The 14,786-nt window shown below is 42.0% G+C and overlaps 2 protein-coding genes across 2 annotated transcripts in view; one reads left to right on the top strand and one right to left on the bottom strand.

The window, feature by feature from the left end:
- hacd1 (3-hydroxyacyl-CoA dehydratase 1) overlaps positions 1-14,786 on the top strand; it is a 36,292-nt gene that overhangs the window by 7,265 nt on the left and 14,241 nt on the right. The window contains exons 5-7 of the mRNA XM_056434344.1: positions 10,637-10,720; positions 10,846-10,893; positions 11,258-11,331. The gene's annotated coding sequence lies outside the window, so the exon portion shown is untranslated. The remainder of the gene's footprint in view (positions 1-10,636; positions 10,721-10,845; positions 10,894-11,257; positions 11,332-14,786) is intronic.
- On the bottom strand, positions 2,814-14,554 carry mrc1a (mannose receptor, C type 1a). The gene is made up of 30 exons (XM_056434339.1): positions 13,319-14,554; positions 12,820-13,221; positions 11,881-12,054; positions 11,233-11,388; positions 11,032-11,145; positions 10,781-10,921; positions 10,516-10,698; positions 9,951-10,108; positions 9,756-9,872; positions 9,548-9,663; positions 9,116-9,264; positions 8,549-8,748; positions 8,342-8,457; positions 8,156-8,234; positions 7,916-8,060; positions 7,755-7,793; positions 7,119-7,282; positions 6,958-7,022; positions 6,697-6,797; positions 6,464-6,603; positions 6,199-6,307; positions 5,918-6,090; positions 5,593-5,698; positions 5,199-5,431; positions 4,940-5,105; positions 4,698-4,850; positions 4,502-4,618; positions 3,693-3,851; positions 3,577-3,609; positions 2,814-3,485 (listed from the first exon to the last, which is right to left on the bottom strand). Exons 1-30 carry the CDS (start codon positions 13,398-13,400, stop codon positions 3,253-3,255), a joined length of 4,323 nt encoding a protein of 1,440 aa, XP_056290314.1. The 5' UTR covers positions 13,401-14,554; the 3' UTR covers positions 2,814-3,252.

Here is a 14,786-nt window from a genome sequence, read left to right as displayed (position 1 = left end):
AGCTCTAAGTAGAGGGCACTATGACCCTGCCGACAAAAGAAAGTCAGGAGACCGCTGTTCCTCAACAATCAGCTCTGCACAAACTTGCTTGTTCATGGAAAACAAAAAATCTCCTTGACACATAACGTGTTGAGTTTGAGAAAGAATCTGTCATTAATTTGATGAGCGCTGCAAAAACAAAACTCTTACATATATTGAAAAAGCCGTAGATCCCAACGATCATACCGAGAATCATCCACGGATAAACCTTTTCTGTAAAGTTTTCAGCATCATGAATGAGAGTGTCATCGTGAAGGCCAAGGATCTCCAAAGGAGACAGGGAGGAAACAATTAGACATTTACTCCATAGTTAACACAGAGTTTATATGGCGGTTGCCACAGATACAAGTTTCAAGTTTCGTTTTTATTGTTAAGCAGTTTTTTCAAGTATAAGTATACCTAAAAATAAATAAAAAAAAATTTAAACAAAAAAATAAAACAGCACACAAAAAAAAAGTAAAATAAAAATAATAATAAAATAACAACAATATAAATATAAAAACAATAAAATATATATATATAAATACATATATAATATATAATATAATATATATATATAATATATATGATATAATATATATATATAACAATTTTATATATATATATATATATATATATACATATCAATATATATATAAACATATATATATATAACCATATCCATGTTATATTCGAATGTGGAATAATGCAATGTTTGTTGTGGTGTCTGTCTAGTGTGACTGAATGCAGCAGTCCCTCCTGCCTGACTGAAGAAGCTGTCCCTAGTCTGTCTGACTGAAGGTGATTTGCGGGGTCGTTTGCCCCTGACGCGGAACCGAACAGTCTTTGGCGGGGTGGTTATTATATTCATCATCCGCTTGGCCTGTGCACGATGGACTGCCTGCACACACCCCAGGATGCTGGAAGCACCTCCAACCTCTGTACCGGTGCCGACCGCACCACTACTGGTTGCCCTCACGGTCAGCCTCTGTAGTGCCCACGGTGATGTAGAATGTTCCTGTCATGACCGGTGATGTGGCGGTGTTGGAATTGATGCGGCCTGAGGGGGCGGTTGTTGGCCCTTTCCTCAGCCGTGGTGTGCAGTTGTTATGTGGTTCACCACGTGGATGCGTGTGCATGGTCCATGGAGGTGCTCGGAGATGTACACGAAACCTCTCTATGGAGATCCCTCCTGCTCTCTCCTCTCCCTGGAGATCCGCCTCTCTCCTCCCCGTTTCTCACGCTGCTCTCCTCCTGGCCTCTCCTGGCTTGAGTGTACCAGAGGCCTCTCCTCCCTCCCACCACCTTAGTGATCTCACCCCCTCCTGCTGTCTCGTCTGTGCCGTTGATCAGCCTTGATGAAGCCGTTGGGCTGTGTTGTCGTCATGCAATGGGATTGGAGACAGGGAGTAGAGGAGGCTCCTAGTGCATCGGGGACAGAGGAGAGGGGAGAGAGGGCTCCCCTGGAGGGTCAGGTGGGGGTCAGCGGCTCTGGTGGTACCCGACCCCGAGTCACCTGCCAGCCCGGCAGGGGCCAGTCCAGCTGCCTGCACATGCAGGAGTGCAGGTGGAGCTTGGCAGTCGGTTGGTGTTGCACGCTGAGAAGTGAGCTGAGCTGTCTGTATACAACAGTTCCTCATCTCCAGGTGGGAAGTCTGGTGGAAAGGGAAAGGGTGAGTGCCAAGTGCGTTGGCCGTGCGTGGATCTGTTTTGACCGATGCAACCAGTTTGGGCAGCATGCGTGGCCAATGGTCATTGAACAAATGACCTCTGAAGCATTTACTGACAATCATTTACTGACAATCGGTCTCCAGTCATTCAGGCAGGTTACCAGGCAGGTTACCTTGGGGTTGGGACAATGGTGGACACATTGACAAGGCTCTCAGAACAACAGCCCTGGACAGGGAGAGGTTGAAGATGAAGATGAGACTCCTGCCAACTGGTCTGCATGCTCTGAGCGGCGCGCCCGGGATGGGTCGGGACCTGCCGCCTTCCGGATGTCCACCCCAGAGGGCTCTCTGCACGCGCGCCTCCTGAGATGATCATCAGCAGGCTGGTCTCCTCGGGCGGCGCTGCCTTCGGCGGGCTGCCGTTCACGTCGAACCGAGCAAAGAATGCAGTGGCTCTGTATTTTATACCTGTGGTATGAAGTGCATGAGTGCATCTTTCTCGGCTTCCCCCTGCCGATCCCACGAAGAGCTGCAGGATGAGGGTGTAGGATTTCTAGCAGGAGTTTAATATGATCAGGCCAATACCGAGTATGGAGCATGGACCCAGATGCAGTATGATCCGGGTCTGTGTCAGCTCCAGGGATTCCGGAGGAACTCGAAGGACGAATCGGCAGTGGGGATTACGGAAACTGCTGCGGCTCCGGGATTCCGGAGATTATTTATAATCTGAAGGCTGCATCGTCTCTGGAAGCTGTTTCTGTTCTGGGATTTGCAGACAATGCTCGGACTCCGAAGGATGCGTCTCCTTCTGAGGTTGTATCGAAATGGAAATTTGTCCACGATTGGTCCAACTCCACGTGATGTGTCCAGATACGACAGGCCAGTGAGGTAACTTTCTTCCTTAACCAAGAGGTTTACTTTTTTGACTTTTAGGGAACACTCTCGACAATTAGTGGACGAAATGCCTTGTAATGCTGTTCTTCATCAAAACATCTCTGTTTCTGTTTTTTAAAATAAACCACTTGGTATGAGTCACGTTTGTATGACTTGATTATTTTATGACAGCTCTCAGCAAATCGTGGTGCCCTGTTTTTGGTTAGAAAAGAAAGTGCAGAAAAAAACAGATTCTTTTTAATTGTTTTTTATTTTATTGAGCATCTATTTACAAGTTGTAATTTATAAATAGACTGATGAGAAAAATAACAAACAACCTCATTGAAGAAAATCTGATAATTGTATTAATTAAACATCTTCCCCTGGCATGATTCTTAACTGGCATTTGGTCTTCAAATGTTCTTGATTATCTTGATTGGTAAAAAAGTACACATTTAACAAATCACATAATAATGTAATAGTTGTTATGGATTGTTTACATATCATCTTGACCCTAGTTCACTAAGTGCAATGACAGTGCTTGTATAAGAAGGAATCGTTATCCTTGTCCTCTTGTAGAAATATTACAGGGTTTAGTTGAGATTCAATTTTTAGTAAAGTGAATGAAAATGACACATGCAACCAAAATCATTTATTCTCATAGTGGGATTGACACTGAGCTCACGTCTTCCTATGCTTGTTCATTCTGTTCTATGTTGGCCACCAGCCCCTTGGTGTCTACAAGGGCTCGGATAGGATTGTTGAAGTATAACTTGTTGTCGAAGGTGCCTTCTCCTAGGACAGGGATGGGTATCCGTTTACGGAAGAGGAGGAAGGCACCGAGTCCAATTATTGCGATTACAACTAGTACTACAGCAACAGTGATACCAGCCGACCCATGAGAAACTTCTTCAACGACTTGGGCTGGGGAGAATAAATAATTAAAGAAGTATTAACAGTGACATAATTGGAGTGAGAAAAATTACATTTGAAATATGATGGTCAAATAGCTTACCGACAGATGGTGGCTTTTCTGTAGGTGTAATTACTGAAAAAAGAGATACATGCTCAGTGTAAGTGACTGATGGGTCCAATTAAGAGTATTGTTCATGATATTTGAATTTAATTTACCTTTGGTTGTTTTGCAGATGTAAGACTTGTATAAACTGCAGGTTTTTGTGCTCCACTGTCCACTTTCAGAGCTGATGTCCACACATGAATATGACTTTGGCATTCCTGTTTTCCAGTTGACGTAGTCCACAGCACTGTTATCGATCCACATCCACTCACCTGAAACAGGGAGGCTTGTTACTTGTATCAGACACAACTTGTTCACAGAGCTAAGCATTCAACATCCCAACAATATGTATTCCACTGTACAATAGAAAATAATTTAAACCAATTTGCTTGGTTACCACTCTATAGTATTTCCTGAACCCCACAAATCTCATCTGTCCTTTCTCAATGTTTCGAAGGGACGAAAATATTGTCCATGAATGAGTTAATGGTCTCAATCACTAGTTTCAAGTCTTCTTCAATATAGTATGATGTTCAGTTCGTAAATGATGGTCCCATTTTAAGTAAAATAGGCTATAAAGCAGGGAATGCTTTAGGGTATGGCTACCTTGTGAATGATGGGTCACTGCCACACCATGTGTGGTTTGGGAGTTGTTAATTGCAACCTTTTTATTTGCCTAAGAATTTATGATTCAATATTCAGTGAAACCCTCTTGTATAACTTGTGGTTGAAAAAGCCAAGATGGCGACAATCAAAGTTTACAAACTTGAGGCTTCAAAACAGCAAACTAATGCATGAAGTCCCAGTGGCCTCATCCCCTTTTTTTATACAGTATATGATTTTAGTGTTCTGTGTTGTATGTAATCCGGACACTGCTTAACTTTTGTACACGTTGTAAAAAGGAATTGCAAGAGAAACTCACCTTCATGAGTCTTGTAGAGGCCGATCCAGAAGGACTTGGCACTATCCTGTAGAATCTCAAGGTTCTGTTGAATAAACAGGCCTTCCTGAGGGTCCTCAACACTCACCAGCGTGGCACCTGATGGACAATAGCACACTGTCAAAATTGTACACACATACAAGCTGTATTTTATTCGTAAAAGTTTTTCATAATGTACCCATTTTCAGACAATCAACTGAGGCATGGGCCCAGTTGTCCACCATTGAGCTCATGAATAAATAACAATGGCCTCTGAAAGGTATCCAGGATTTTTGTTTCTTTGGTTCTGGACAGTTGCCGGGGAGTTGTGGGGTCTCAGCGGGTGCTACGACTGAAAAAGAGACAGGACAATGCATTGTTAGCCATTTTTAGGGGTTGGTAATGGACAGTGCAATATAACTAACAGAGGGATTGTCTGACCTGGTGACCTCTTGCAAAGGGAAGAATAGGTGTTGGTACATGGTGCAGTCTTCCATTTTTTGTCCACATCCATATACACACAGCCATAGTTGTTTTTAGGCTCATTTGTGCCCCATTTGGTATAATACAGCAGCCAGTTATCGGTCCACTTGAACCGCCCACCAGTCTGTGAAAAGAAAAGAACTTGCATTATGTTGAAACAAAGCCAAACAACCTCAGTTTGAAAGAGTGGTAAACATTAAGAGGTAGAGCCTTTTACCTCATTGCTGTTGAGGCCGATCCACACGGGCTCATTGTGCTTGGAAATCTCCAAGGAGACGTATGCCTGGGTGATGGGGTTCAGGATACTGACCAGATCTGCATCGTCTACTTGGCACTGCCTCCTCGCCTCGTCCCATTTCATCTTCAGGGCCACCAATTTGTAGGAGTCATTGCCAAGTTTATGGAAAGCCTTAGGTAACACAGTTGTGGCTGGGACTACAATCTGAGAATCTTTGTAAACAAGAAACATCATGAAATTCATCAAGCTTAATAAACCAAAAATGTTAAATTGATGTTATCCCCAGTCACATTTATATAATTACACAATGTTTAAAAATGAACTTCATCACTGTAACTCATGTTAATGTGGCTTTTTGCTGACTATTGCTCACCACTGTTTCTTTTGCAGATGAAGCTATGTTTTGAGTGACAGTCTTCCACCTTCCAAACTCCTGACATTTTGGCATTGCTTCCCACCATTTTCACACAGTCAAACGCCTGTCAGGAAGAAAAGAAACAAACATCAGTTTGTCAGGATACACAGGGTTCTTTTGTAATGGTGACAGGGTGTCTGATTACAGAAGTCGATTTTCACGTGTCTTCCATGTTTTTTTTACACTTTTTTGCAACTAATCTGCCAGAAACTGACCATTACATTGTTGAGATCGTCACTTGTGTACACAAATTGTTGAATACAGGAGCTTAAGGTGAAATAACCTCATCATTAAATGTATAACGTCCATCAGGCACTGATGTTGGATACCCTTTTGCCCAGTTGGTGTATGAAATGGCTTTGCCATCAGTCCACACAAAATGCATATCCCAGTTGATGTCATTCATGCCGATCCAGAAGTCTTCATTGTAGTTCAGCATCTGCATTGTCAGGAATGCTAGAAAGGAAGACACAAATAATTGTTTACTCTCTTAAAATGGTGGTTTAATTACGTCCCTGCACAATGAAATGTAACCTCTACAACGAAAACAAAGAAAACACTCGCCTTGCTCTCTCTCCTTGATGATAGAAACCAGATTTCCTCCCTGGTTTATGCAGTACTTCCTGGCGTCCTGCCAGTTCTTATTGTCATCCCCCACAACTATTTTGTAGCACTGTGTAAACAAGGTTTGCACTGTGTGTTAAAATAATAAGCAAAGGGACAGTAGGTAACCAGTGTGAAACTCATTTTACCAGAACTGAAAGTAGAAGTAAGAGTTTCAGCTTTTGTATTGAAGTAATTTGTGTTGTATGCAGTTCTTTATCATTACCTTTCCTTGGAAAGTGAGCCACTCTGGTGCACATCCTCCCGTAGGAATAGTGGTTGGGGCCATTGTTGTGTTGATAAAACTACCACTTCTTTTGCAAATGGAAGGTAGCTCAGTACCACAGTTAATGTCATTCCAGTACCCTATGTTCAGAGTTTATAGAGAACAATGAATACATAATCCAAAGAAATTCATTGATCCGACTAACTTATATTTCTGAAACCTGTTAGACTCACCCATGGTCCTGTATAAAGACACACAGTTTTCATCATTATTAGCAAAGTTTGGCTCATTTTGTTCCCATGCAGTGTATGATACAGGTGTGCCATCCACCCAGCTGAAAAAGACAACGAACAAGACGTCACAAATAAGAAAAAACAAAACTTCTGAGCTTGTATTTTCTATCAAATGTCAGAAGAGACTTCCACGGATGGCTATTGGGAAGTACTCAGCACACCGACAGTAGCAATGTGCCGAAACAATGTTGTGTGATTGACCTGAATGATTTATCCAAATCCACTGTCATGCCGATGTAGTACTGCCCGCCTGACTCCTTCGCTATCTGTTGGATCAGCATAAATAAAAAACAATTGTCACAAACAAGGTTTTCAGCACTTTTGCCACAACATCAGATCAGTTTGTATTGAGAATGTCTTGCCTGTTTCCAAAGGAACTTCCTCTCACTCTCCCCTGTGATGACCACAAGATCTCCTAAGCTCTTTCGGCAGACAGTTCTAGCAGATTCCATGTCTAGATTGTCATGGTTGATCAAATAATGTGTGTCATTGTATATAAGCCAGCCATCTTCAGTGGTGTTGTACACTGTAAAGAGAACAAAACTGTTATCAGATGTCTTTCAGATACACGATCAAGGATCGATGGAAAACAAGAGTCGACAGCCATGCTAGCAATGCTCGCTAAATGCAAATGATATTACAAAGCTGAATGTTTATCATGTTCACCAACATTTTATAATTATCACTAAAGTACAGCTGAGGCTGATGGGATAATCACTAGTTATGCAAGTATGTAGTGATAAAGTAATGAATAAGACACATTTTCAGATATTTCTCTAAATGTCAGGAGATCACTATAATGTCATGAGGCTTTATCCTCATGAAATGATGAATACATAAACTAAATTTCATACAAATTTGCTTCGTAGTGGAAACATTTTAGTCGGGAGCAAAGTGGTCCCAAAAGCAGCTCGCATGAATTCAATGTTTTAAAAAAAACTAATTGAAAACAAATGAATCAGGGGCTGTTTCAGAGAGAAGCCACTGCTGAACTGTACCTGTTTCAACTTTGACTGGCTCAAGTTTGGGAGTCACACCTGAAAGTACAAGAATCAAAAGGTCTTAACGATGGGCAAAGCACGACTCAGACATCACATAAAATGGCCTAAATGTCTCTGTGTGATCTGCAGCTCAATGATGAGACCGGTCGATATTTCACCTTTGTTTATCTGGCAGATCCAGTCATTGTAGGCTTCACAGAGTGCATCATTCCAGTACCGTCCGTAGTAAACGTGGACTTCTGCACAGTGTTCGTTGTCATTGTGGTTGTTTGGTTCACCAAAGCCCCAATTCCCATAACCGAACTAGAGTACAGTTTGGGGGAAGTACACATAATTAGGCCGGGGATGAGAATAACAATGGGTAAAGCCTTTTGTGACAATATTGAAGTGCTACATACAGGTGACCCATCGGACCATCCAAAACCTGCATTGGTACCAAGGCTGAGGCCAATCCAGGCTCGATCAGATGAATGAAATCTGGGTGACAACAGAAAAAAACAGTACTGATTATTTGAGTTCCAAAATATAATATAAAATTCTGAGATATATATATATATACATATATATAAACAAAGGTGACATACGGAGAGTTGTTCAGGTCCTCCGAACTGTGTATGCTAATAAGGTCCCCTCCGATGACCTTGCAGAAATCCTGCGCTTCGTGCCAATTCTTCTTCTCCACCTTTGGTTTTTTGTAAAGCTTTTTAATGAGTAAAAAAGAAAGATGAGATTGAGTTTTGTGCTATTTAAATCGCACCATTGTAAGAGATTAGTTCAGTTTGTCCTCCTACTTTGTAGCAGACGCTCCTCTTGGCAACGGGGGTCCACCCAGACTCACAGCTCAAGGCGGGGGTGGTGGGTGGGACTGTTGTCACATGTGCACCCTCTGCTGGTTTCTCACAGATGTACTTTTCCTTGTTGCTGCAGCTGACAACATCCCATAATCCAGCGAAAACCCCAGTTGTCATGGCAACGCATCCCTGATGTCTGTCTTTTATTAAACATGCCGAAAGAAATGGGAAAAATATCGATAAACTGAGCTCAAAGGTGTAAAGAGTCCGATCAATTATTACATTCAAGGAAGGTGTTATCGTGTAAATAATGAATGCTGATGATGATATACAACAATAGATGACGTCAGAGTCCAGAGGCAACATTCTGTGAGGCTGTGTGTCAACACAGAGGTGCTTTGGGTTTATCAAGCTAACATTTTTTAATTAGCACTAAAAATAAACTGCAATGGAGGCTGATAATAAACAGCATCAGTTTAGCTTGTAATTATTCATAAAACAAAGCTTTTGACAAATTCATCATTTCACAGTAGGAAGCACAGACAGCCAAAGAGAGGTGTGCTGTACCTGGCATGTCCACATTGAAATGAGTGAACGAGACTTTTCTTCTGGTGGTCCACTTGAAGGTGTTAATGTCGTCCGTGTTGGATAAACCTGTCCAGAAATACTTCTCCGGCCTCAAACCCACCAAACTGACCAAGAAGGCATTTTCATATCTGCATGAAAACGTATGAAAGGAGAAAGGTGAGCAATGACATCTTTAAAGCTCGAGATTTTAGGATTAAGTGGAAATTATTCTTCACTTTTAGCAAATAAACATTTCTCCACACAATTTAACATTTAAAACAATGACAAACTATTAAAAATTGACCTTATTATAGCATCCAACTCTTGTTTTTAGACTTAAGCTCATCAAAGTCAATGACATACTTTCAAAACAGGTGTCATTTTTATGACTACAATAAGGGGCAAAGTTTTACATAAATAAATAAAATATACCTATCAGTCACATCCACCACATGCGCACCAGCCTCTGAGCATGCCCGCTTGGCCTCATCTAGGGTTTTTGTCTCAGAGCCAATGTTGTAACAATAAGATCCAAATCTGATTGAGCCCTTTTGATGATAAAGAAACAAACACAGTGAGACTAAATCTAATATAATCTTTGTTGTATGATCTCTATATCAAAATTAGTTGCATCACTCACAAGCTTGCAGCCCGGGTTGTCTTCCTCTTGGGAGCCTTCAGCTGGTCTAGTGGAGGCCTTCTGCTTACAGATGTATCCATACGTCTTCTCACACATGTGGTCCGCCCACTTCCCGTCCTGTACGGGCCACATTCAGCAGATGAGAACAGCACCGCTCATGTTATCACTCCATTCATGACCTTTGGCATTTGTTACCTTTCCTCTGACGACAACGCAGTCTTCCTGGAGGTTGGTGGCATGAGACGGCTCATCGGTCTGCCACTGGATGAAGGTGACGTGGGAGTGATCAGACCATTCAAACAGCATCTGGTTCTTCAGATCATTCAAGCCAATCCAGAGCACATCTGTCGGCACTGACGGGTTTGAATGTGCACGTAGATGTTAATGTGGTACCGTCCCTCACATTTAATTTCTTGTGTATTCAGTGTTTTTGTTCTTCAGATTTATACCGTAACATTTTGGGGAATGCGATTATTTGTTTTCTTTCAGAGCGTTAGATAAGAGGATCAATACCCTCACATAATGTCAGATAAATACAAAGCTGCAGCCGATTAGCTTTGCACGAAATCTGAGAGAAAAAGCTAGCTTGGCCTTGTCAACAGGTAACAAAATCCACCTGTCAGTCCCCAAAAGCTCACAAACAAACAAAGTAAAGTTCAGTAGTTGACTTTCCAAAATCTCTACTTTTGGCATTTTGTTGGTGATTGTTGTGAAAAACAACAAATCACTGCAGGGTTGGACTGATTTATTGCACACTTACAGTATCCAGACTGGGATATGACGAAGCTCTGCTCTTCTATATTGTGTATGCTGGCCAGATCTCCTCCCTCTTTGTGACACGCAGCCAAAGCATCTTTCCACATCTTTTTGTTCCTCTGCAGGTAGTAACAGCTTCCTGCATATGGAACCCAGTGACTGGGGCAGAAGCTGGGCTGGTCTTTGTCTGTGGAGAGAGACCCAAAGAGGTGAGAACACATTCACTCACTTTATAATAAGCCAGATGATTTGAAATTATATTATTTTACTCGGAGGTGGCGGCAGACTGGCAGAGTTTCCTTTGCGACAAATGTAACCAAGTTTCTTGGCGCAGGCGCTGCTCTCCCATTTTGAGGCTTTTGCAGCATTGAGGGTTGCACAGGTGAGACCGGGCTCTGACGAGGGGTGGCCTATTGGAGACATTGAATCATGGTTTTAATGTCAACAATCAGAAGTGCATTTGCAACATTGATTCTCAATTTGTAATCATTTAAAAAGCATACTGCTGTTATTTACTTACCTGGAGCCCAGTTTAAATATCTGAAGGGGTTACCGTTGCTCCACTGCCATCCAGTCTCAAAATCCAAGCTGTTCAGTCCAATCCACAGAGATGTTCCCAAAGTATTCGTCAACCCTGCGTCAACCCATACATTACAATGTTTCACCAAACTGTCAGTGATATAACATTGCAGTATGAATAACAAAAAGATTGACTTTGTACCTGAAATGTATGACTGCTCATGTAGCTCTACAATGCTGAGGAGGTCGGCTCCCTGCTGCTGGCAGCTCTTCCTGGCCTGATGCCAGGTCAACACTGACTGTGAGTTCCTCTGATACTTAACGCCTGTGACCGGGTCAGTGTCCCAACCCGAGGACGCTGCATTGTGGTCGAGAGAAAACCAAATAATAATCAAACTGAGGGAAAACGATTTACCCCTGGAAGGCACAAGTAGTAATATCTGTATGTAATCTGTACCAGAATGAATTTAAGGACAATGAGAGTCTGAAAACGGATACATTTGAGAAACATCTTCTACGCCCCTTTTTACAACTGTGCTGGGTTTCATAGAAGAGCAAAAGTGAGATGGCTTATATTTTAGGACAGTGGCAGGGCAACGATGGGTCAAAGAGGTGGAAAACAAGGACTGTGCTGTGTTGACGACTCAAGACAGGAAGTGGTAGTTTTGTTCTACTGGGGGAGAGGAGGGGTCAGAAACCAGACCTGTCATCACTGACCTCCTCAGTAATTGCACTTTGAGAAATTACAGACCAACAAGACAATTCTGCATGGTTTGATTAATAGAGTACTTCATAAAATTGTTCAACACAAACTCTCCAAAGGCTTTTGATTATCATCAGTGTTTCTTACCTTCATTGGGACAAAAGCCCCATTTCTTCACTTTGTCGTAATCTCTCTCTGTTGCACACCACAGCTGTCCATCTGAGCGACCTTCCTTCGTGCATTCAGCATACCACTTCTCCTGAAACTTAAATGGGAACTGACATGGGCCTCCAAAGGCATTGCCCCCGATTGTGAAAACCTCTGAGGAGACACAGATCCTGAAGTTAAAGATGATCAGATATTTCTTGAGCAAAATGACACAATCAAAGTCTGCAAATCAGCAACCTACTAGATATGCACGGCCAACTACTTGTGGACATTTGATATGCTGCGATGACAGCGACTCTTTGGGAAGGCGTTCCAATAGGACTTCGGAGCCTGGCTGCACGGTATCCATTCAACAGACTGATTATGATAATCTGGATATTATTACGTGCTCGAATCCCTATGAAACAGGTATTTAGCCGTAAGCCGGTCTCTCTTAAGTTTTAGCACCACCATGTTTGTGTCTCAAGGACGTTTTAATGAAAATGATGATGCTTTTGCTGCATTTTAACATTTTAGAAGATGAGAAGTTTAGAAGATTGACTACAACCTGCTCTTTTAGTAAATTATTTTGTGATTTTTAAGCAGAATAAAATGTATGGCAAGTCAAACGGAATCTCAAATCAATTAACTTTTGTAAAATAGAGTTGTTAGTGAGTCCATCACTTGAACAAACCTTTATTTACATGTAGTTTACATCGTAGCTTGGTCTACAACATCACAATTTGATGGATGTAATAATGTTTGTTTTATGAAATATCTGACAACAATCTCAAGATCTGCAATCAAGATTATACATGAGAAACAATTTAGCAGGACTTCTGAAACACCCTTGCAACATTGATATATATAAGGCAATATAGTTTACACTATTGTGGCTTTGTCCTTTATTAAATTACATTGTGTCCCCACACTTCCTACCTTGAAAACCTTTTGAACAAAGGTCACCCTTGGTGCCATATATCCTCCAGCGACTCCAGAGCCCTGAGCCTTTGTAGATCATTATGCTCCTCTCATTGTGGTTTCCCCAGTTTAGGTGCAGGTCCTGGTCTTTGAGGCCAAAGAGGGTCTCATTCTTGCACTGCCAATGCTGGAGGTCACTGTTCTCATCACATTCAAAGAGGAGCACCTTGACCCAGTCCTTAATCTCTGTAGCCCCCAGACAGAGTTTAAGGGACAGACTGAGGACACGCGATTCGGAGGCCCAGCGGAACTGCTGCTCTTTGGCATGAGGGTCACAGCGGGCCACCGTCACTGACGTGGCGCTCTCCACCTTCATGCACTTGTTGTGGTTCTCGTTGAAGATCAGGAAGGAGCCACTGTCTGGAGCAGAACAGAAGAGCTTCACGAAATCTACTTACAATCCGATCACTCTCGTGCATTTAACTCACAATCGGCGAAATGTGTCAAGGGTACGTACCTATGTCTGCAGCGATGCAGAGGACTTGCAGGAGACAGAGGACGACAGCAACATTTGAGCACGGTGACATCATCCTTTGCATGTAGTTTGCACTCAATGGTGGATATGATTGTATTCGAGTTTTACAGCCATGAAATAAGTGGTCTGGTGTGTGCTAAGGTGTGTGACACGGAGCAACAATGACATGGAGGCATGGCGTTTTCCCCCCTTAATCACTCTGATGGGTATCCTGTCACATGGGGAGCTGAGGTTGGTCGCACGACAGCAATTTCCATGAGCTTCCACAGATTTTTTTGGTTCAGAAAGGAAAGCCAGGAAGTGGGAATTGAGCAATGACAGCTCACCATCTAAGAGCTGAAAATCACAGAGGTTGCAACAAGAAAACTCATTCCGTTTCTATTTTTAATAAATCAAAGTAAAGAGAGGAATTTTGGGAATTAATTTATCCCAGCAGGTTTTCAATATATTTTGTCCTTTGATCGATTATAAATAGCCTTTCCGTCTGTGCTAGATGTGTGCATGGGAGCAGCAAGACTGGCCTTTGAAGACGTTTCAGAAGCGGGAAGATTCACATCTGATCAAGCATTTGACAGTTACACAATTACTGAGCCAGAGCAAATAAGCATTAAACGAGGTTTGCGGCACTTTGCTGATGTGAGAGTTTTCGTGGGATAGTAGCCCGTTGGGGTTTCGGGTGAGGAGTGCAGTGATGATACAAGTCAGTAGAAAATAAGGACAGGAGGAAATCCTGCTTCATATTGGGGGAAGTGAGTGGAGATCTAACCACGTTGGCCTCATAGGGTCTGCAAAGATGAGCAGCAGGAGTGCAGACAAATGGGAAGCAGACACATACCTGTGAAATACCTGACTATGTATGGACAAGCTTGTAAAAGCTGTATCTCACACATCAAGTTGTGCAGCTAATGAACTGAAACCTACTAATCACTTTTTTTCTACGTTTTACGTTTTCTAAAGATCGGTCAGTTGGTTTGCTACCCTTTTAGCTCACTAATCATGTAAAATAAAGCATATTTTGAAAGAGGAATTAACATTTGGAGTTGTTTCTAAGTAATGCATATGTGTTTACATCGCAATAAGAAGAACAAGTTAAAACACAATATTGACCTTATAAACTTAAATGTGTTGGAAAATTATGTGTCTTTATACATCCAGCAGATGTTATCATTCATATGGAGTCATGTCTCTGGTCACATTATCAATATAAATCTAATATTCTCTCTCCTTTCAGTTCTCTTTTGGTTTCTACCAATTTCTAGGAGTAACTTTAGCTGCTAAATGCTGAACTTCGATCACCAGCTAGTTGCAAATGTTCTCTTTCTTTCGGTGTTTTATTCTGTGAAGGCAGCGTACAATCTGTTTCTCGAAGTTGACAAAAGGGGACCAGAAAACCAAAATATTCATCAAAAACCGACTGAGAAGCAAAGGGAACTACAGAATTGGTTGAGAT

Source organism: Pseudoliparis swirei, chromosome 16, assembly GCF_029220125.1.
Source record: "Pseudoliparis swirei isolate HS2019 ecotype Mariana Trench chromosome 16, NWPU_hadal_v1, whole genome shotgun sequence".
In the NCBI taxonomy this organism is placed as follows: domain Eukaryota; kingdom Metazoa; phylum Chordata; class Actinopteri; order Perciformes; family Liparidae; genus Pseudoliparis; species Pseudoliparis swirei.
This window is presented reverse-complemented; position numbering and strand designations above follow the sequence as displayed.

What these genes read in the sequence shown, in the direction of transcription:
- mrc1a (XM_056434339.1), bottom strand. Translation starts at nt 13,400, where the DNA reads ATGCAAAGGATGATGTCACCGTGCTCAAATGTTGCTGTCGTCCTCTGT. An exon ending in GCGTTGTCGTCAGAGGAAAG is followed by an intron (nt 9,873 to 9,950) that starts GTAACAAATGCC and finishes TGGCCCGTACAG; the next exon opens with GACGGGAAGTGGGCGGACCA. An exon ending in GGCTCACTTTCCAAGGAAAG is followed by an intron (nt 6,308 to 6,463) that starts GTAATGATAAAG and finishes TTGTTTACACAG; the next exon opens with TGCTACAAAATAGTTGTGGG.